The sequence below is a fragment of the Ranitomeya variabilis genome, chromosome 3, assembly GCF_051348905.1.
Source record: "Ranitomeya variabilis isolate aRanVar5 chromosome 3, aRanVar5.hap1, whole genome shotgun sequence".
In the NCBI taxonomy this organism is placed as follows: Eukaryota; Metazoa; Chordata; class Amphibia; order Anura; family Dendrobatidae; genus Ranitomeya; species Ranitomeya variabilis.
In genome coordinates this window covers 464,130,835-464,154,014 of record NC_135234.1, presented here as the reverse complement: position 1 = coordinate 464,154,014, position 23,180 = coordinate 464,130,835, and the positions used below count along the sequence as shown (strand labels likewise).

The following is a 23,180-nucleotide window of genomic DNA, read 5'->3' as shown; positions in this document are numbered from 1 at the left end:
CACACCAGACCCTTACAATCCGAGGTACTGGTTAATGACAGAATCTTGCAAGGCTCCTTGCAAAGTCAGATTACTTTGGGTCCAGAAGCACTGACATCTCTTAGATGGTGGCTAGTCACTGACAATTTATCGGCAGGAGTTCCCTGGGTGACACAGGCGACACGTATTGTAACGACAGACGCTAGCCCTTCAGGTTGGGGAGCACACATGGACGACATGATAGTTCAGGGTCTATGGGACCCCTTAACATCAGCCTCCTCCAACCAAAAAGAATTAATGGCGGTTGAACTGTCAGTTAAAAAATTACTCTCATATCTGCAGGGTCACCACGTCAAGATCCTCTCGGACAACCAGGTGGCGGTCGCGTACATAAATCACCAGGGTGGAACTCATTCCGAATCATTGATGAGGGTGACAGATCGTCTATTCCAGACTGCGGAAGACCATTTTCTATCTTTAACCGCACTGCACATAAGAGGAAAAGAAAATGTAAAAGCGGACTTTCTAAGCCGCAACACCCTGAAACAAGGGGAGTGGTCTTTAAACAGTCTTGTGTTCGACCAGATTGTCCACAAATGGGGACATCCAGAGGTGGATTTATTTGCCACCAGGGACAATCGAAAGACAGTAAAATTCTGTTCCCTAAATCCCAGGGAGAATCCTCTAGCGGTAGACGCCTTTCTGATCAGTTGGAACTTTCGGCTGGCTTATGCGTTCCCCCCGCTGGCCTTGATACCTCTGGTAATCAGGAAGATAAGAGAGGATCGGGCAAGAGTTATTTTGATTGCCCCATTTTGGCCCAGAAGGGCCTGGTTCACCTGGCTCAGGATCATGTCAGTGGAGGACCCCTGGGTGCTTCCAGACATCCCAGATTTGCTCCACCGGGGTCCGATCAGCCATCCTCAAGTAAAGAATCTCCATTTAACGGCATGGAGTTTGAGAGGGCGTTACTGAGGGACAAAGGGTTCTCCCCAAATTTGATTGAAACCCTTATGAAAAGTAGAAAGCAGATTACAACAACAATCTATGCTAGAACCTGGCGGAAATTCCTAGCCTCTTCTAACTTTAATTTAGAGGAGGGAATTCCTATAAAACAGATCTTAGAATTCCTGCAAAGGGGCTTAGAGCTAGATCTATCCACTAGTACCCTAAAGGTACAAGTCTCGGCCCTAGGGGCCTTGTTTTCCTGTAACATCGCCAATAATTATTGGATCTCAAGGTTCATTAAAGCTTCTAGCAGGGCTAGACCCATACATAAGGATAGATCTATGCCGTGGGATCTTAATCTAGTCCTGTCAGCATTGACTAGAGAGCCGTTTGAACCATTACAATCAGCTTCAATCAAGGCCCTATCCCTTAAAACAGCATTTCTGGTAGCGATAACATCTGCCCGTAGGGTAGGGGACATACAAGCTCTCTCCAGAATTTCCCCTTACACAGTTTCTGCCAGATAGGGTAGTCCTCAGACCGGACCCAGCCTATTTACCAAAAGTGTCATCATGGTTTCACAGGTCACAGGAGATAGTTTTACCATCCTTTCTTCCCAATCCCTCCAACCCTAAAGAAGAGCTACTCCATACACTAGACGTTAGGAGATGCTTGTTACAATACATCTCTGTTACTGATACATGGAAAAAAGATAATGCGTTATTTTTATCTTTCCAAAACCCTAGAAAGGGACTCAGAGTATCAAAGTACACACTAGCGAAGTGGATTAGGGAGGCTATCTCTTTGGCTTATACTGCAGGTGGGGGTCCGACTCCGCAGAATCTGAGGGCGCATTCCACCAGAGCCATGGCTACATCCTGGGCGGAAAGATCTGGAGTATCAATCGACCAGATATGTAAGGCGGCCACATGGTCATCCCCGTCCACCTTCTTTAAACACTATAGGTTGGATTTAGGGGCCTCCTCTGATCTCACCTTCGGGTTAAGGGTGCTGCAAGCTATAGTCCCTCCCTAAGGTAGTGTTACATCTCTGTAATTCTCTCGTCGTGCTGTCATGGGAGTCCGAGTAAAGCATTAAGCTACTTACGGTAGCGGCATTTCTCGGAGGCCCATGACAGCACCCTTAGTTCCCTCCCTATTCACGTGGGGGTTGCACCTCCTATAATGTATATATCTCACGTATGATACCCAGTTCCAATATATGGGTTATAATATTGTATATAAACTGTATATAATGTATATTTTTGTGTGCCACTAACCGCGGTAGTCCTCTCAAGGCTCTGAAATACAACTGATGCAGGGGAGAGGTGCCGCCCTTTTGTATCTGTAGGTTTCCTGTTCCTAATGGGCGGATCCCCTCTCTCGTCGTGCTGTCATGGGCCTCCGAGAAATGCCGCTACCGTAAGTAGCTTAATGCTTTTTGTATGTTTGTGTTTTATCATTCGTTTTGTACTCTGCGATTTCTGTCTCCTGTTGGTATGTTATGTTTTATACAAAGCTGCTTTTGTTTTTGATACTTTTTGGTATTTGGCTTTGACAACTTTATTGAAATTGTCATGTGCGGATTACATGCATTTTTTTATATGTTGCCTACGTGTATTTTACCTGCTGATTTTCCACATCTAATTCAAGTACCTTATACTCGAGTATAAGCCGAGACTCCTAATTTTGCCACAAAAAACTGGGAAAACTTAATGTCTCGAGTATAAGCCTAGGGTGGGAAATGCAGCAGCTACTGGTAAATTTAAAAAACAAAAATAGATACCAATAAAAGTAAAATTAATTGAGACATCAGTAGTTTAAGTGTTTTTGAATATCCCTATTGAATCAGGGGCCCCATATAATGCTCCATACAGTTCATGATGGCCCCATAAGATGCTCCATACAAAATACACCCCATACAATGCTCCATACAGTTTATGATGGGCCCCATAAGATGCTTCATACAAAAATATGCCCCATACAATGGCCCCATATAATGCTGCATAAGGGTATGAGCAGACGCTGCGGATTACTCCGGACTGATTTTTGTAAATCTGCATGTAATCCGCACTGTGGATTTCCTGCGGAATTACCGCGGACTTACCGCAGTTTTTTTGTGGATTTTGTGCGGATTCCACCTCCGGTTTTACACCTGCAGATTCCTATTATGGAGCAGGTGTAAACTGCTGTCGGAATCCGCACAATGAATTGACATGCTGCGGAATAAACAACGCTACGTTTCCGCCTTTTTTTTTCCAGCAGCATGAGCACTGCGGATTTTGTTTTCCATAGGTTTACATGGTACTGTAAACGCATGACAAACTGCTGCAGATCCGCAGCATGTGCACATACCTTAAAGGTTGATTATGGCCCCATTAGACGCTCCATAGAGTATTGTGCCCCATATGCTGCTGCAATTAAAAAAAAAAATAATTACATGCTCACCTCTTGTCCTGAGCAGGCGGGGACACCGGCACTTGCGATATTCCACCCGTTCCACCGCTGCACGCCGCTGTGTCTTCCGCGTCTCTGCAGTGACTGTTCAGGCAGAGGGCTGGCATTAAACACATCATCGCGCCCTCTGACCTGAATCTCACAGCCAGAGGACGTGGAAGATGGAGCCCGGCGGTGGAAGGGGGACAGGTGAATATCGCAATGCTCACCCTCCCCGTCATATTCACCCTCCCCATCATATTCACCCTCCCGGTGCGATCCCTGGCGCAGGCAAATTGTTCCGGTGTTCAGCGGTCACTGGTACTGCTCATTAAAGTAATGAATATGCGCTCCACCCCCATGGGAGTGGAGTCGCGTCCATATTCATTCATTCATCAGAGAAGCTGCCAGGGACCACGCTGGGAGAGTGAGTATAATAGACAGATGCCGCTCCCCCTCCCCCGCCAATCCCTGGGATAATGACTCAAGTATAAGCCAAGAGGGGCACTTTCACCCTAAAAAAATGGGCTGAAAATCTCTGCTTATACTCGAGTATATACGGTATATGGGAAAAATCTGCACCTTAAACTCAGTGTACCTGTAAGAGAAATTGACTGCTTGCGGATTGCACAAATTAGCCCTGGTTTTTAACCCCTTAACGACTGCCGATATACCTTTTAACAGCACTGAGAAATAAATGTATAGCCCCCCCCCCCCCCCCAGGGTCGGAAAATTTCCAGGTTCTCAGCTACTCCCGGTACCCCAGAGAACATGATTCGGGTTCAATTTTTACCGTCCCCAGTCTTGTGATAAATAAAAGGTCAAATTTTCATAAAATTTCACTCTCCTCTGATATGATTTAGCATATCAGAGGAGAGAGAAATGGAGTCCCCAAATCCCCCCCCCCCCCAATACCTCTGCCATCCCCAGACCCTCCTTCTCCTTCTTCTCCCCCAATCCTCCGCGTCATCTTCCTGGAAGAAAAAAAATTGCGGGCCCTGTTCTAATTTTTGTTTTACCCATTCTGCAAATTCAGCTCGCCGATCTGGCATCTGTCATCTGTCGAACATCCCTTTGGCGGATATTAGCTACTCACAATTGGCACCCTTACAAAATCCAGCTGCTGCAGCATCTCACCGAGGATGACCCAGATCTGAATTTGCAGAATGGGCAAATCACAAATTGGAACAGGACCCTCAGTTTACACAGAACATTATGTGCAGTGATGAGGCAAACTTTTTTGGGTGGGCCATTTATATGGATACACCTAAATAACATGGGAATGGTGACAGCTTTCTTGCGTAGGGTGTCTTGCATTGACATCTGCTGCAATGACCCAGGTACTGCGTTCACCAGACATCAACACAATTTCTATCCACTCCTCACATGTTAACCTCTGTGACATGTCAATGGCTGTAAACAAAGAGAAACTTATAAATAACTCATGAAAGAATAAAGTTATGTTAAAACCAAGCACACCATTGTTTCTCTTGTGAAATTTTCAATAAGTTTCATGTGTCACATGACCCTCTTCCCATTGGAAAAAATAAAGCTGGATCCAAAATGGCTGACTTAAAATGGCCGCCATGGTCACCACCCATCTTGAAAAGTTTTCCCCCTCCCATATACTAATGTGCCACAAACAGGAAGTTGATATCACCAACCATTCCCATTTTATTTAGGTGTATCCATATGCGTGGCCCACCCTGTATAGGCTTTATTATTTTATTTGGGCTAGCAATAGGATATGACAAGAAGTTATCCTAATAGTGGACAACTTATTTCAAGAGAAGAGTGATTTTTTTTCAGGGACAACAAACTTCCTGTTTCTACATAGAGTAGAGAAAAAAATATGCAAATTAGTTTCTTCTGCTCTGAGAGAGACCTATCTCACAAGTACCACCAAGGAAAATTACGGTAGTTCCCCTATAAGTCGTTATATGACTATTTACCCAGCCGTGCAGCATGCCAAGCCAGAAACCCATCTGCTGAGCCTATTTTGGGGTGCTAGTCCGTCGGGTTGGGCTAGTGAGATAGTTTCTCTCTTCTTTGTGAGAAAGGTAATTTTCTCTATTTACAGGTGACTCCTATCTCATGAATAATTGATAACCTGATTGTTTTCTAACCGATAGACCCATTGAATTTCCGAAATATTCAAAGAAATGTAGTCAATAAGCCAAGGAACTCTGCCGGCTGGAGTGTCTGGTTCCTGTTATGTTTCTTTCCTAGGAGGGTCAGGATATGGAAAATGACTACTGCTGTGAGGTCTTTGAAATAGTTTTTTCTTTTATTATTATTTTCTTAATTTTTCCTAGAAACATTTCCTTTGCACTTTGATAAAGAGTCACAACTGTGGCTATGACTTGTTTTTCTACCTTTTTGATGCTTACAAGTTCCGCAGTGTTATGTGGGTCCTGCACTGTTTTGTCATTTTCATTTGTTATCATATATGTAATAATTAAAGGGAACCTGTCACCAGGTTTGGCCGATATGAGATGCAGCCACCGTCTTTCAGGCCTGAGATACAGCATTCTGTAATGCGGTATATAAGCCCCCAACCCGACCTAGAAGAACTGAAAAATACCTTTTATTATACTCACTTGCGGGGCGGTCCGGTCCGAGGGTTGTTGCTCTTCTTGGTCCGGCCCCTCTCATCTTCTTGTGATTCCGTCCTCCTTGGTTCGCATGGATGACGCATCCCCGCATTATCCACATAGGCTCCGAGGCACCGCACTCCTGCACAGGCGTACTTATATGCCCTGTTGAGGGCAGAGCAAAGTACTGCAGTGCGCAGGCGCCGGGAAAGGTCAGAGAGGCCCAGCACCTGCAGGACTTTGCTCTGCCCTCAACAGGACAGATAAGTATGCCTGTTCAGGAGCGCGATGCCGAGGAGCCTGTGTGGCTAATGCGGGGACGCGCCATTCACGCGAACCAAGAAGGAGGACCGCATCACAAAAAGATGGGAGGCGCCGGACCAAGAAGAGCAACAACCCTCGGACCGGACCGCCCCGCAGGTGAGTATAATAAAAGGTATTTTTCAGTTCTTCTAGGTCGGGTTGGGGGCCGATATACAGCATGATAGAATTCTGTATATAAGCCCTGAAAGGTGGTGGCCACATCTCATATCGGCCAAACCTGATGACCGGTTTAATAATACCGCTACAAACACTAAGTGCTCTTAGCCATCCTAAATCCTAAGGAGCGTGTCTGAGTTTTTTATACCTGGAATCTTGAGGTAACAGAGGGGGATGGCCCTCATTTATTATTTCAATAGGTGTGTAATGCTATATTTCACCTGGGTTCTGCTGCCACCTTAATGATTTTAACGGGAAGAATTGTAGGTTCCAGCAGTGGGACATAGTGTGATAACTGTTGGAGGTCTTTTCTAACAAAACAGATCATGTGAAAGAGACGATCTCTTTAAAAGTGGTTGTTTACTACTGAACAACTTTTTTAACAGCTAAAATGTTCATCATAAAATAAAAAAACAGAGAAACACAGACTACCTGCTGCAACGCTTTTCTGTTTCCCTGATCACAGCACTCTCTCTTTCCTGGCACTCACGTTTCATTATGTCACATGACTGCTGCAGCCAATCAACAGCCACTGATCTGCTGAAGCCTTTCTTATTTCATCTGAGCAGAATTCTGCTCTGACAAAACAGTGAGGGCTGCAGCCAGTCAACAGCCTCTGATTAGCTGCAGTAGTCAAGTTACAATACAATGACTTTAAGTGCATTTACTTGATGCTTTTAAAATTTAAAAATATGCTTTTGACGCAGTTGCAAAAAAAGTTTGTATACATTCATAGGATACATACGGTTTATAAACCGTACATATACTTAGTTGTGTATTCTGTCACCAATGTAGTAACCTTTTATCACTGTCGTTAGCAGTCATTCAAGAAGCCCTCCCATCAAAGCTTTTATCCTCTTAATATATTGCAATTATCAAATTACGGTATATAGCATTGTGTACTTACAATTGCCCATTTTGCCCCAGCTAATAATTCTGTTTTCTGTGCTAACAAGAATTGTCTTGTCCCTGCATTTATCTTCTTCACCTCCTGACCCATAGAGATTTAGCGAGTCAGGTTTTAATCACGTGAGGTCATACACCTAATGGAAAACAGAAGAATTATTCTGGGTAGAAAGGCAAAATGAGCAATAGTAAGTACACAGTGCTATATAATATGATTACTGGCATATATGAAAGGGACTGTGTCAGCACAGAATTAATGTTCAAATCAAGTACAGGTGCTCGGTGCTTAATGGCCAGGCCAAACATATATATACACCTTCCCAGCGTCTTGGTTTCTATCTATCTATCTCCTCCCTCTTTGGCCCTATGAAGCCAGAGCTGTCAATCAAAGAAGAGAAGGGTAAGATAGAGGGAAACCAAGCAGGTGGGAAGGTGTATATAAATGATTGGCCCCGCCATGAAGCACCAGGTGGCAGGACTTGGCTTTAACAGTCATTAGGTGCTGACAGTCCCTTTAAGAGAATAAACACCTTAATGTGAGGGTTTCTTTAATGCAGTGCAGTATCGGACTGTATTTTCCTTTACTCTCAGCTGTAATTCATTTTGATAGCGGTCAGGGAAGGTGACATAATTGGAGGGACAATCGCCAGCCTATCTGTTATAGAGATTTCATGAGATGCACTGAAGTGTCATTCCCAGAAGGAATTATTCATGCATTTGAGACTTTTATATGGGTTTTTTCAAATTCGGATGTTACCTCGGGCTATGGTTTTACATTACTCCATTATAAGTGCAGTATTTTTATATTGTGTTCATCTCCTTGACCCTTAGTTTGCCTTCCAATATTACTCTTTTATCTGAACCCAGCATGAATGACTGCTTCATGGGTTGTTTCATATTTTCTCGTGCTATGGTGTTGCTTCACATCTGATGGCTATTCTTAAAAGCAATCTGTCACCAGTATATGAAGTGACATTACTTATTGTTATGCGTTGTGTATAGAGGTGTTATTAGTCATGTCTCTGTTTATAAGGAGCCCCAGAGTGTGAAAATTGCAAGAGTTATTTTGTTTTAATAAGGATGAATATTGAAAAAAAAATCACAAAATGTAACACAAAAAACTGAATTAAGCAAAAGGTAATTTGATAGCTTCTCTTTCATTTTAGACTTTTTTTTTTTTTTTTTTTTAACAACTTGTGCCTTATTCCCTGGGTGTTTTTATTTGCCTTTAAAGAAGTTGTCCAGTTTATGCAAAAAGGAATCAATGAAATAAGGCAGATGTCTTAAAGGGGTTGTCCAGTATTGAACCACCATTTTTGAATGTTGTAGGCACCAATGTAAAATTATATCCTCACTTCTTGAACCGGCGCCATTTCAGAGGTGTATGCGTTGTTTCCTTGTGCTTCTCACATTGTCACGTGAGTCCTGCAGTGGTCTGTCTGTGCCCGCTGACAGGCTACAGCGCTCACCTGGCATAACATCGCTGGAACAGGGCTGATCTGGGAGGTATGTTTTTTTTTTATTATATATAGGTGACTTCATCATTTAAGAAGGGGTTGTTGTGTAGTGGGCAGCCCTTTCTAAAAGAAAAACTACTTACCCGTATATTCTTGTGTATAAGCCGAGGTACCTAATATTACCTCAAAAAGCTGGGAAAACTTATTGACTCTAGTATAAGCCGCGTATGCATTGTCCCCTAATCCCTATTCTGGTTTGCATAGCTCCCTATTCCCATCCTTGTCTGCATGGCTCCTTATTACCAGCTTTGTATGCATGGCTCCTTATTTCCATCCTTGCCTGCATGGCTCCTTATCCCCATCCTTGTATGTATGGCTCCTTATCCCCATCCTTGTATGTATGGCCCCCATGAGAAAAGCATTAAAAAAAAAACATCCTACTTACCTTCCCTGCACGGCCTCGCAGCATCTCGTTCCGGCACCAGCATCTTCTGCGGCCAAGCTATCACGAGGCCCTGCACATTAAGGTAATGAATATTCACCTCTCTCCACACCTGTGGTAGTGATGATGCTTCTGCCTCCTCTCACCCGCTGTTCCACCGCTCCCCTCCCCCGCCATCTTCTGGGACAATTACTTGTGTATAAGCTGAGGGGGGCATTTTCAGCACAAAAAAATGTACTGAAAAACTCGGCTTATTTATACACGAGTATATACGGAATTTCTTCTGTTCCCCACTGATCCTGCACAAGCTGCCAGCCCAGCATATAACCACTGCAGCCAATCAGTGCCCTCAGTAATCATATACTACTAGCATCACCAAACAGCACTGACCATAGTCCTTGTAGGTAGTTCACCTGACTATTGCAGCCAAAGATTGGCTGCAGTGGTCACGGGATGGCAGCTTGTCAGCGCTTGGATCGGTGAGGGTCATAACCCCAATGTATCCTCAGACCTTGCTGCAGCAGTAGTTAGGTACTTTCAGACGTTATTATTTATTCTGTGCCGCCTTCCTTTCTGGATAATCTCCATATATACACATAGTGGGCCGCCAGTCCTGATTTCTGCCTTGTTATTCACCAGCGCTGAATGAGGAAGTAACGCTATATTGAGTTTCCTGTGGTGTTTCTACTGCTCACATAGTATTTTAGCGCACACAACATTCTCCGTGAGAGAAGATACAATGCTTACAAGTAGTATTCAACCCCCTGCAGATTTAGCAGGTTTAATAAGATGCAAATAAGTTAGAGCCTTCAAACTTCAAACAAGAGCAGGATTTATTAACAGATGCATTCATCTTACAAACCAAAAAGTTTTGTTGCTCAGTTAAATTTTTATAAATTTTAAACATAAAAGTGTGGGTCAATTATTCTTCAACCCCTAGGTTTAATATTTTGTGGAATAACCTTTGTTTGCAATTACAGCTAATAATCGTCTTTTATAAGACCTGATCAGGCCGGCACAGGTCTCTGGAGTTATCTTGGCCCAATCCTCCATGCAGATCTTCTCCAAGTTATCTAGGTTCTTTGGGTGTCTCATGTGGACTTTAATCTTGAGCTCCTTCCACAAGTTTTCAATTGGGTTAAGGTCAGGAGACTGACTAGGCCACTGCAACACCTTGATTTTTTGCCTCTTGAACCAGGCCTTGGTTTTCTTGGCTGTGTGCTTTGGGTCGTTGTCTTGTTGGAAGATGAAATGACGACCCATCTTAAGATCCTTGATGGAGGAGCGGAGGTTCTTGGCCAAAATCTCCAGGTAGGCCGTGCTATCCATCTTCCCATGGATGCGGACCAGATGGCCAGGCCCCTTGGCTGAGAAACAGCCCCACAGCATGATGCTGCCACCACCATGCTTGACTGTAGGGATGGTATTCTTGGGGTCGTATGCAGTGCCATCCAGTCTCCAAACGTCACGTGTGTGGTTGGCACCAAAGATCTCGATCTTGGTCTCATCAGACCAGAGAACCTTGAACCAGTCAGTCTCAGAGTCCTCCAAGTGATCATGAGCAAACTGTAGACGAGCCTTGACATGACTCTTTGAAAGTAAAGGTACCTTACGGGCTCGTCTGGAACGGAGACCATTGCGGTGGAGTACGTTACTTATGGTATTGACTGAAACCAATGTCCCCACTGCCATGAGATCTTCCCGGAGCTCCTTCCTTGTTGTCCTTGGGTTAGCCTTGACTCTTCGGACAAGCCTGGCCTCGGCACGGGAGGAAACTTTCAAAGGCTGTCCAGGCCGTGGAAGGCTAATAGTAGTTCCATAAGCCTTCCACTTCCGGATGATGCTCCCAACAGTGGAGACAGGTAGGCCCAACTCCTTGGAAAGGGTTTTGTACCCCTTGCCAGCCTTGTGACCCTCCACGATCTTGTCTCTGATGGCCTTGGAATGCTCCTTTGTCTTTCCCATGTTGACCATGTATGAGTGCTGTTCACAAGTTTGGGGAGGGTCTTAAATAGTCAGAAAAGGCTGGAAAAAGAGATAATTAATCCAAACATGTGAAGCTCATTGTTCTTTGTGCCTGAACTACTTCTTAATACTTTAGGGGAACCAAACAGAATTATGGTGGGTTGAGGGGTTAAATAATAAATGACCCTCTGAATAAACTTTTCACAATTTAAAAAAAAAAAATAAACAAAGAAATAACATTCTTTTTTGCTGCAGTGCATATCACACTTCCAGGCTGATCTACAGTCCAAATGTCACAATGCCAAGTTAATTCCAAATGTGTAAACCTGCTAAATCTGCAGGGGGTTGAATACTACTTGTAGGCACTGTATAACACTTTTTTTTTTATTATTATTACCAGGCTTTTATAAAGTGTAAATTGTTAATATTGGTGCTTTTTTTTTTTCTTGTTGTTAACTTCCTATATTCCGTAATTCAAAGAAATACAATACATATATCTGTATCCTGCCATTTGTTCTAGTGAGTGCATGACTCCAAATCTAAAATATTCTGCGGAGAATTGGCAGCTGGAACCCAACTGATCAGGTAGTGATGACATAGCCTTTATTGTAGTGAGTTTACATTGTCATCCATATATATGCCATGTATTTAGTCATAAACTAGTATTATGTACATGATCTTTTCTGATTCAAGGTCCCAGGTGATGAGAAAACAGCTTGTCGCATTGACCATCTCGCCTTCTCGGCAATGAAGGCCATCCACTTGGTGGGCTGCTGTAAGCTTTTAGCCCCTTTTGCTTAGTTCTCACCCTTCAAGAGACGATTTCTTTTGAATGTGGCTGTGATGTGATGCTTCTGTTGGCTGTGCAGATATATCAGGGCTATTAATCCAATTATCGGAAGATGTTGCCCGTGTCACCAGGCCAGAGACATGATGCACAATTGCCTGCATTATCTGATATAGAAGCATACCTCACCAGTCAGCCATGTGGCAGGCAGACCCCAGGCTGATTATATTACACAGTAAATAGAAGGAAAGCTCTTTGCAGGACGCATTGCACACTGAAAATAGCTGCGTGTTGTAGCATAGTTTACAAATGACTTGGAAGCTTCATAAATGGCGATCAGAAAGCAATTTACCCCATGAAGTGTGATGTTCAGCATTTCACAGCATGCAGATTTGCAGAGGCATAAACATCTACGTGTAAAACATCTGTTTATGTGGATCTAGGCATACATTGCAGGAACATAAACTAATGTGTATATCCTATGTAAATCTATGCAAGTCATCCATATATACACACTACATAGATGTTGGTCGAACGTTCGTTATATCTCAAGTTCAGGGGCGATACAGGGAGGCTCAGCTATACAATTAGACTGTCAACCGATCCTGCCGATATCAGTGGGTTCCTACAGTAGTCTAATGTGTATGGGGCCGTTAGTATAGGTTCCGCGTGACGGGATCGGGGCGGCAGGGTACGTCTCCACTTCTAACACCTTACATCAATGCAGGGTTGTGACTGGGTGCCCATGTAATTTGTATGGCGGTAATCCAACTTTCTGACAGATGTCAGGGTAAAGAAGGATCAGACGTGTTTAATCTCTACATGCCCAATGCACTTGTGACAAGACAAGCTGCCACTAGAGGTGACTGGCAGTGTTTTTTTCCTCTCTTTATTGGACCAAGCTTCCATGTGTATGGGGGACATGAAGAATAATGTCTAAGGTCTATGGCCACTTTTACACCTGGCAGATTGTAGCCGAACATGTATCCTAACGGTGCTATAAATATTGCATTATGTACAGTAGATACAACATATGTAACTAATATTTTTTCTCCTGATATGCCTAGTTCATGTGATCCAGGCCTTGGGTTACGTCTCCCTGAGACTTTTGTACACGCGCAGTCTGGACTGTTGACGAGTATTTGTGTGCTCATGTAACCAATATGTTCTGTTGGAGTATTTTCTTTAAAACCAATTCCTGGTAATAAGTGTAAAATAAAAGATAAAAGTTTGATAATGTAAGAGCTTACTACCCCAAACAAGTAGTCATTACTATTTCTTCCAATAGGTCGCCTGGTGGGCGCTCTGGATGCTGTTCTGGATTCCAATGCCCGAGTGGCCCCATTTCGGATACTACTACAAGTCCCTGGGTCACAGGTTTACTCAAGCATCGCTTGTGGTGAGTCAGAGGTATACTGGGCCCTAGCAATTGGTGAGTCTCGCTGCTACATCCAAAGCATGCTGTGTGCCTGCATGACACTGGATGTTACGGTAACCAAAAATAACAGTGTTGCGTGCAGTGTTACACCGCTAATGACACCGTTGACTAACGTAAACCTTTAAAAAGGGAAGATATTGACATGCAATACACACAATGCAAGGAAAGAGATTGTTCTAAAATATAGAAAACGAACTGTTACTTATCTGTCCAAACCCAACACCACCCTTGGGGTCTCTGCTGGGAGCGTGATTCATGACATCACGTCCGTACAGTCGCCTCACCACTAAGGCCAGTGATTGATGAACGGGCAGCTGCAGCTTGTACTCAGCAGTGTGAGATTCCAGCAGCAGGAGGGACACTGAGAAGCTGTCAGTCAGGCTAGGTGGGTAGTGATTAAGTTAAGCTTTCATAAGGGATAGTACAGCTATTCTGATATGTATTTTTAACATAAATACACCAGTCTTTACGGTTTTATAGATCCGTTTAATAATGTACACAGTTTATATTGTGAAATCAGCTTTATACCTATTTGAGAAATTTTCTATCTGCTATATTGGTATGTTTTGTCATCTACCTCTGAGCAACTCTCTTATTGCTGATACTGACATCATCTATCTGGTACAGGCTGAAACAGAGAACTTAATCTTATAATGGCATGTCTTAGAGATGTTTCTGTCGCCAAGGAATCTGTATGATCTGGGAAGTCTCTTCTGCAAACCTCATAAGTGTCCTGCTTGGCTGTGCAGCATGGGCATATGTCCTACTGTTTATCAGTAATTATAAAAGAAAGCGATACAGCATATAATTTGTCGTTTACATCTAGAGGTACAGTGTAAGGCTAGAAAATATTGGACTCTGTAGCACCCAGGAGGATAGTTTAAGGAATTTGACTTCCTACCACAGCCTTGTACTACCAGCAGCCTTGTACTACCAGGATTGTTCAATAAAAAAGTAAAAATAAAGAAATACGCAAGTACGGTAGACTTATAGGAAGATTACCATTTTTATGCCTGCAGCTCTTATTGAGACCTAGATATCTCCATGGCTACAGACTACAAACATGTCCTGGGTAGTCTGATCCTGCAGTCCTACTCAGTTCCATATTCTTTTCCTTGGGGCTTGCGCAGACAACCATAGTCTCTCATCCGAGAGAATTTGGCTGAATATGCAAGTTACAGTGATCAAACTCTGGTCGGAGTGTCATCATAGTACAATCCAGTTCTCAGATGAGAGAATGGAAGCACACTGAGGAGAAGATGGAGAACAAAATTTCTCCATCTTCGTCATTGTGTGAGTGCGCTGAAAAAGGACTGCACTTATGGTATCCGAGGTGCACTCAGGTGATTTCCACGCACTCATTACTTGCATGGCCGAGTGCAGTCCTAATGTCAGATCAAACTTGGGCATGTTGCGATTTTGGACCTTCTCAGTCCAAAGAAAAAAATGAAACATTTGCACTGCCCCATAGACTAACATTGGTCCGAGTGCGACACTCGCACCCTCGACTGCACGAGCCCTTAATTTGCACGTTTCAATTGTATATTGCAGAGAAGTGGGAAGGGTGACTGCAGGGTAGAGCTGGGAGAATCACAGGACAATGGTCCAGCAGCCAGGTCGGTATTCCGTGAGCACTGGACAGGAGCCCTGTGAACCGCCTCTTACCTGACTGCATACTTGGCCCTTACTTTGATTAACAGCAGTGATTACATGCAGCTAATCAAAAGAGGGGCTGTGTATGCAGTCAGGTAAAAAGAGATTCACATGGCTCCTGTCTCGCTGTCATGAAGTACTGATGGGGTTGCCGGTCCAGGGTCTTAAGCAGCTATTCTTCCATCACCATTGCAGGGGTTTTTTTTGTGTGTGTGTGTGTGTGTGTGTGGTTTGTTTCCATGGCGACACCTAAGTGTTCATAGGAGCTGCAGACAGTGGTCTGAGGTCTACTCCTTTTTTTTTTCTTTTTAATGTGTGTCAATTCAGAGAGTAGATTTCTCCCCCCTTATTTTTTTTAATATTAGTGGTGTTTTATGTCTTTAGAGTAGGAGTAGAAATGATTCTAACTTTTAGAGTTTTTTGTTTCCCTTTTTATTTGTTTAAATAGGGAACGTTGTCACATTGTCATTGTGTTCCCTTTTCAAGATTTTCCTGTTTCTGAACTCCTTATCCTTAGCCCGCTGGCTGTCTTTTTGGAAACAAACGAGAGGCACACAACTACTTTTCCTATTGAAGTTTTTACTTTTGTTTAGACTTTTTTACAAACCAAAGAATATGGCAGCACACTGTATGCTCTAAGATATATGCGTACATTGAATATGTGACATATAAATTACATTACTGCTGTATAGAAGACACTCCTAAAATGAAGGTACTTGCTGCACAAATTGGCCAACCATAACAAGGCAATCTTTCCTGATCAGACCCTAGATCTAATATTTGTCAAACATGCGTCTCTTGGGCTAGTAGCCTGCAAATATAAAGGCCCGGTAGGATCCAGCAGTAATTAAAAAAAGCCTAAAGGTACCGTCACACTCAGCGACGCTGCAGCGATATAGACAACGAGCCGATCGCTGCAGCGTCGCTGTTTAGGTCGCTGGGGAGCTGTCACACAGACAGCTCTCTCCAGCGACCAACGATCAGGGGAACGACTTCGGCATCGTTGAAACTGTCTTCAACGATGCCGAAGTCCCCCTGCAGCACCCGAGTAACCAGGGTAAACATCGGGTTACTAAGTGCAGAGCCGCGCTTAGTAACCCGATATTTACCCTGGTTACCATTGTAAAAGTAAAAAAAAAACACTACATACTCACCTTCTGATGTCTGTCACGTCCCCCGCCGGCGGCTTCCCTGCACTGAATGTGTCAGCTCCGGCCGGCCGTAAAGCAGAGCACAGCGGTGACGTCACCGCTGCTGCCGGCGCTGACACATTCAGTCAGTGCATGAAGCTCTCGGCAGCAGCGCATAACCCTGTGGACGCCGGGGGACGTGACAGACATCAGAAGGTGAGTATGTAGTGTTTTTTTTTTTACTTTTACAATGGTAACCAGGGTAAATATCGGGTTACTAAGCGCGGCCCTGCACTTAGTAACCCGATGTTTACCCTGGTTACCTGGGTGCTGCAGGGGGACTTCGGCATAGTTGAAGACAGTTTCAACGATGCCGAAGTCGTTCCCCTGATCGTTGGTCGCTGGAGAGAGCTGTCTGTGCGACAGCTCCCCAGCGACCACACAGCGACTTACCAACGATCGCATCGCTGGTCGTAATCGTTGGTAAGTCGTTTAGTGTAACGGTACCTTTAGTGTGAAGGTACCTTTAGGCTTGTATCAGGAGTGCTCGGCCAAATTTGAGAGTGTCACCACCTCCAGTAGTATAGTACAAAAAACTGATGAGCACATCCTAACAGAATGAAGCAAGTGTGAACAGGTGCCAACTGCTGTGACTGCATAATATACAAAGCAAAGAATACAGCAGCAAAATGTATGCCGACAGTGAATAGGTGAAATTTGGACTGCATTGTTGCTTACTCTGTGGTTTATAGATTATGCAGCCATGGCAGCCTGCAGCTGTTCACATCAGCTTTATTCTGTTAGATCAGTTTTTGTTGTTGTTTTTTTGTAGACCTCTTTTTACAATGTATCTTTATAATAACAGTGAATCAGCTGTAGACTTTGTTTTGCTTTAAAATAAGCTGGAGATAACAGATTTTCCAAGTGATTTTACTGTTTGATGTTTTATTATTTAGACGTTACATAGACTGTTGGAATACAGCGTCCATTCTGTTTTTACCAGGAGCCACCATAGAAGAGATTCTCCAGCACTGGGAATGGATAGAACAAAACTTGCTCCACACTCTGTCCGTGTTTGATAACAAAGATGACATAGCTAACTTTGTCAAGGGAAAGGTTAAGGTAAGGGCTACTGAATATTTTAATATAATGTACATTGCATGTCCATATGGTTTTCATTCGACGGCTTGGATTCATTGTCTTTTATACCGAAATATATGTAGCTACAGATATTTCGGACAATTTCTGCTCCGTATTGTGTGATATACAGTTGTGCTCAAAAGTTTACATACCCCAGCAGAATTTTTGCTTTCTTGGCCTTTTTTCAGAGAACATGAATGATAACACCAAAACTTTTTCTCCACTCATGGTTAGTGGTTGGGTGAAGCCATTTATTGTCAAACTACTGTGTTTTCTCTTTTTAACACTAGAAGTCCCAGAAATTTCGAGCTCTCTGGGTTCCAAAGGTAGAAATGTTAAATGACCCCTCTCTGGGACTTCTAGTGTTAAATCATAATAACAACCCAAAACATCCAAATAACCCTGATCAAAAGTTCACATACCCCATTTCTTAATACCATGTATTGCCCCGTTACACCAATGACAGCTTGAAGTCTTTTGTGGTAGTTGTGGATGAGGTTCTTTATTTTCTCAGATGGTAAAGCTGCCCACTCTTCTTGGCAAAAAGCCTCCAGTTCCTGTAAATTCCTGGACTGTCTAGCATGAACTGCGTGCTTGAGATCTCCCCAGAGTGGCTCAATGATATTGAGGTCAGGAGACTGAGATGGCCACTCCAGAACCTTCACTTTGTTCTGCTGTAGCCAATGACAGGTCGACTTGGCCTTGTGTTTTGGATCGTTGTCATGTTGGAACGTCCAAGTACGTCCCATGCGCAGCTTCTGGGCTGATGAGTGCAAATTTGCCTCCTGTATTTGCTGATGACGTGCTGCATTCATCTTTCCTTCAACTTTGACCAAGTTTCCTGTGCCTTTTATAGCTCACACATCCCCAAAACATCAGAGATCCACCTCCGTGCTTTACAGTAGGAATGGTGTTCCTTTCATTATAGGCCTTGTTGACCTCTCTCCAAATGTAATGTTTATGGTTGTGGCCAAAAAGTTAAATTTTGGTGTCATCACTCCAAATTAACTTGTTCCAGACGTTTTGAGGCTTGTCTCTGTGCTGTTTTGCGTATTGTAGGTGAGATACTTTGTGGCATTCGCGCAGTAATGTCTTTCTTCTGGCAACTCGACCATGCAGCCCATTTTTCTTCAAGTGTCTCCTTATTGTGCATCTTGAAACAGCCACACCGCTAGTTTGAGAGTCCTGTATTTCAGCTGATGTTGTTTGTGGGTTTTTCTTTGGATCCTAAACAATTTTCCTGGCAGTTGTGAATGACATTTTTGTTGGTCTACCTGACGGTGGTTTTGTTTTTACAGAGTCCTGATTTTCCATTTGTTAATCACAGTTTGAACGCTGCTGACTGGCATGATCAATTCCTAGGATATCTTTTTGTATCCCTTTCCTGTTTTATACAGTTCAACTACCTTTTCCTGTAGATCTGTTGACAATTCTTTTGCTTTACCCATGACTCACAATCCAGAAACGTCAGTGGCTGGATGAAACATGCAAGAGTCTGTCTGGATCCCAGAAACTCACTCAGCTTTTATGCACACACACTGATGAAAAGCAAACAGGTCACAGGTGAAGATGTTACCTTTAGTAGCCATTCAAACCCATTTGCGTCAACTTCTGTGCATGTTATCAGGCCAAAATCACCTGGGTATGTGAACTTTTGATCAGGTTAATTTGGATGTTTTGGGTTGTCATTATGATTTAAAAAGAGAAAACACAGTAGTTTGACAATAAATGGCTTCACCCAACCACTAACTGTGAGTGGAGAAAAAGTTTTGGTGTTATCATTCATATTCTCTGAAAAAAGACCAAGAAAGCAAAAATTCTGCCGGGGTATGTAAACTTTTGAGCACAACTGTATGTCAGCTATTAATGTTTAAAGGGAGTCTGAACTCACCTTTTATGCTACAGTCTCTGAGGGCATCATAAGGTGCATTTTGATTTCAGCATTTTGTCTGTTATGTGTACCATTGGTGCAGATTTTGCTTACATTTTTATTTTAATTTTTTTAATTGCAATACTCACGTGTGATCTCCATAAACTCAAGAACCATTGTTATTCATGAGCGACTGGCTCTGTGCCTCCTGCTGCTTCTCACTGACATCCTCTTCCTATTATTATACTTTCGGAGGAAACTGTTATGTAGTGTCTGGAGAGTGGGGGGCCCATTTCTCATTAACAAATGGGAGCTTATGCCAGTCTTTAAAGGGAAACTGTCAGAAGGTTTTTGATATTTAATATAAGGACCGCTTGAGGGAGGGGTTAAAACACTGAATTCAGTGATGTGTCACTAACTGGGCTGTGTTGTTTACTTACAAATAGAGGTTTTATCACTAGGACTTTTATCAGTGCTCAGACTAGCTGCCTCATGCCAAGTCATCCGACTCTACCCCCTCTTGTAAGCATGTCACTGCCAATAGACAATGTACACAGAAAGCTGTGGTGTGGGTGAGGTTAGCTTTTTAGCTCTGCTACATCTAAATCTAAAAACTCTCCTTGTCAGAACTACTGTACTCAGTAAACTAAGTTTTTGTAATCAGGGTCTCCTTTTCTATATTATGTTGCTCTCAGATGAGGTAGCAAAAACCTGCTGACAGATTACCTTTAAAAAGGGCATTTTAACAGATACAAATTATGGTTTATGATCGCTGCAACAAATACAACTTGAATTTAACAAATACGACAATACTGGCTTATGTCTGAGATTCAGTGCTGTTACCTATATGTTTGTCTTTGCTGCCCTTTATAAGGTAGAATAAAGGAAGTGAAAGATTCCCTTTAATATGTGGATATTATATGTGCAAAAAGTTTATTTTTTTCTAAAAACCGTTATAGTTTAAATGCATAAGAAACTTCTTATTCTCCTATTCGCTAATAATTTACTAGTGCACAATCTGTTCTCTTAACACAGGACTGAAAAGCTTATTCAAGGTACTATCTAGGTTTGTTTTTAAACTGATGGTGTTCTTCATTGTAGTTATTCCTTTTACCTACAACATTAATGATAACTTGCTGATCATTAGGGGTTCTCAGGTAGGACCTATGCCGATCCACAAATGTGACCTGTGAAGTGTCCTATTTGTATGAAGTGATGGCAACTCTTGTGCCACATTGCTCCATTAAAGGGTACCTGTCACCCCCTCCCCAGCGTTTTTAGCTAAAAGAGCCACCTTGTGCAGCACTAATGCTGCATTCTGTCAAGGTGGCTCTTTTAGTTCAGGTCCCTGCAAATAATCGCTTTTATAATGTGCCCCTCATACCTGAATTTGTCAGGGGGGCATGTCTTTTCCCCTCTTACACAAACGCCTCCCAGCCGTCACTCAGGGCCTCCGTGCGCCGCCTCCATTTCCTTCCTGAACATCCCCGGCGCCTGCGCTGTAAGTTCGAAGGGCAGCACAAACTGCGCATGCCCGAAATAAACCTTACAGCGCAGGCGCCGCGGACGTTCAGGAAGGAAATGGAGACGAGGCCCTGAGTGACGGCTGGGAGGCGTTTGTGTCAGGGGGGAAAAGACATGCCCCCCTGACAAATTCAGATATGAGGGGCACATTATAAAAGCGATTATTTCAGCGTTTGCAGGGACTCGAACTAAAAGAGCCACCTTGACAGAATGCAGCAAACACCTGGGGGGGTGACCGGTTCCCTTTAGTTGTCAGTATGACTGCCGGATATCGTCAAATACAAAACATGCAAGGGAATTGCTTTATTCAAGAAGTGTTTTTAGAGCCCAGTTTTGGGAATCTTTGGGATTCCCAGCTGTAGGAAATAACTTACTAAACGCACATTTAGCGTCTCTGGCTCCCATACTACCTCCTCATTCCACTCTCTGTAGCCCTCAAGGCTTTGTCCTGGGACCCCTACTCTTCTCAATCTATACCTTTGGCCTAAGGCTATGTGCACACGTTTTCTTATTTTGATGCGTATCCGCGGCGTTTTTGGACCATCAGAATTGCATCAAATCCGCAGTGTAGTGCACAAGCAATGTTAGTCAATGTGAAATTTACATTTGGTGTGCACATGTTGTGGGAAAAAAAACCGCACGGAATCACAGCTTTTTTTTTTTTCCGCAGAATGTCAATTATTTTTGCGGATCTGCAGCGTTTCTGCACCCATTGACTTCCATTGTGTTAGGCCAATCTGCAGCAGAACTGCAAGTTTAAGAAATATCTGCGGATGTGCCTGCGAGAAACGCTTCAGATCGGGAGGGGGAAGAGTGTGTGGTCGGAGTGTGGGCAGATACTGTGTGTGCGGAGAAGATGTGCGGGTGTTTGTACTTATCTGTGTGTGTCTGCAGGGGTGTGCGGGGCTGTGTGTAGCTGTGTGTGTGTGCGCGGGGCTGTGTGTATCTGTGTGGGTGTGCAGGGCTTTGTGTATGTGCGGACCTGTATGTGTGTGCGTGCGGGGCTGTGTGGGTGTGCAGGGCTGTATGTTTGTGCATGTGGGACTGTATGTGTGTGCTTGCGGGTCTTTGTGTAGGCAGGCATCTTCCGATGGGACTACTAGTCCCATCCGGCTATACCTGCTACAGTGACAGGTAGCCGGGTGATGGGACAGTTGTCTTTTCCTAGGCTATGAATTGGTCCTTTGTCTTTTCCTAGGCTATGAATTGGTCCTTTCCTAGGCTATGAATATCAGCCCGCAGCTGTCTGCATAGCCTTTTCTGGCTATAAATTATAGGGGGACCCCACGTGTTTGTTTTTTTTTTTGGGGGGGGGGGGGCTTTCACTCTGTGGTGCAGAAAACTGCGCGGGAGCCCACGCCATTTTTTTTTTTTTCCAATATTTTAATAAATTAAACAGATATTGCGTTTAAGGCCGGGGTCACACTTGTGAGAAACTCGCACGAGTCTCACACCTCAATACCCGGCACTACCGCCGGCACTCGGACCGGAGTGTGTGGCTGCATGTATTTCTATGCAGCTCAACGCTCCGGTCCCAGTGTTGGCTTCAGTGTCGGGTATTGAGGTGTGAGACTCGTGCGAGTTTCTCACAAGTGTGACCCCGGCCTAACGCAGATTTTGTGTGTGTGTGTCTTTATTTTACTCTTTATGTACCATTTTATTTTGTTTATTACTAAATATCTGGCTTGGTATTATCTATCTATAGATGGATATATAGATAGATATATCTGTAGATAGATGGATAATAGATAGATCTATATATAGATAATAGATTATATATCTATTATCTATCTATTATCTATCTATCTATAGATCTAGAAACAAAAAAGGACAGCACAGTATAATACTTATCTTCGGGTGCAAGGCCCCCAGGCAATCCGTCCAATGATTGTCCACACTTCATAATATTCAAAAGAAGAGGCAGCATTATCCCATTGTTTCAGTGGGATAATGTGCAGGATTTTAATCAACCCACATGTCTGGGTGACGTTTCGGCTGCAAATGAGCCTTTCTCAAGCCCAGACATGTGGGTTGATTAAAATCCTGCACATTATCCCACTGAAACAATGGAGTTCTGCCTCTTCTTTTGAATTTTATGTATAGATCTATCGATCTGTGTGTGTAATAATTCTTCAATGGAGTATGTAAATGAAGAAGTTGGACAAGAAATGATATCATAATTCTTTTTTTTTTTTTTTTTGATCAATAATAGATCTTTATTTAGCTTTCAAAAACGCAAACAAATCTGCATGAAAAAAACCGCATGAAAATCCTCACCAAAAAGGCGTGGATTTTTACCTGCGTTTTCTGCCAAGAGATGCAGAATCTGCACAGAAATTTCCACAGGCAAATCTGCATCGTGTGCACATACCCTTATAAAGTCCCATGACTTCCAGTACCATCTTTACACTGATGAAACTCCGATCTACCTC

General features: G+C 43.3%; 1 protein-coding gene across 3 annotated transcripts in view; it reads left to right on the top strand.

Moving 5' to 3' along the window:
- The window catches only part of TBC1D8 (TBC1 domain family member 8), a 153,555-nt gene that overhangs the window by 16,177 nt on the left and 114,198 nt on the right, over positions 1-23,180 (top strand). For 2 of the 3 annotated variants that reach the window (XM_077296631.1, XM_077296630.1), the window contains 2 exons: positions 13,282-13,392; positions 17,218-17,336. In XM_077296631.1, coding sequence (XP_077152746.1) covers positions 13,282-13,392; positions 17,218-17,336 — 230 coding nt within the window. Of the gene's footprint in view, positions 1-11,731; positions 11,792-13,281; positions 13,393-17,217; positions 17,337-23,180 lie in introns of those variants that run through there. The other variant, XM_077296632.1, reaches the window with a different exon arrangement.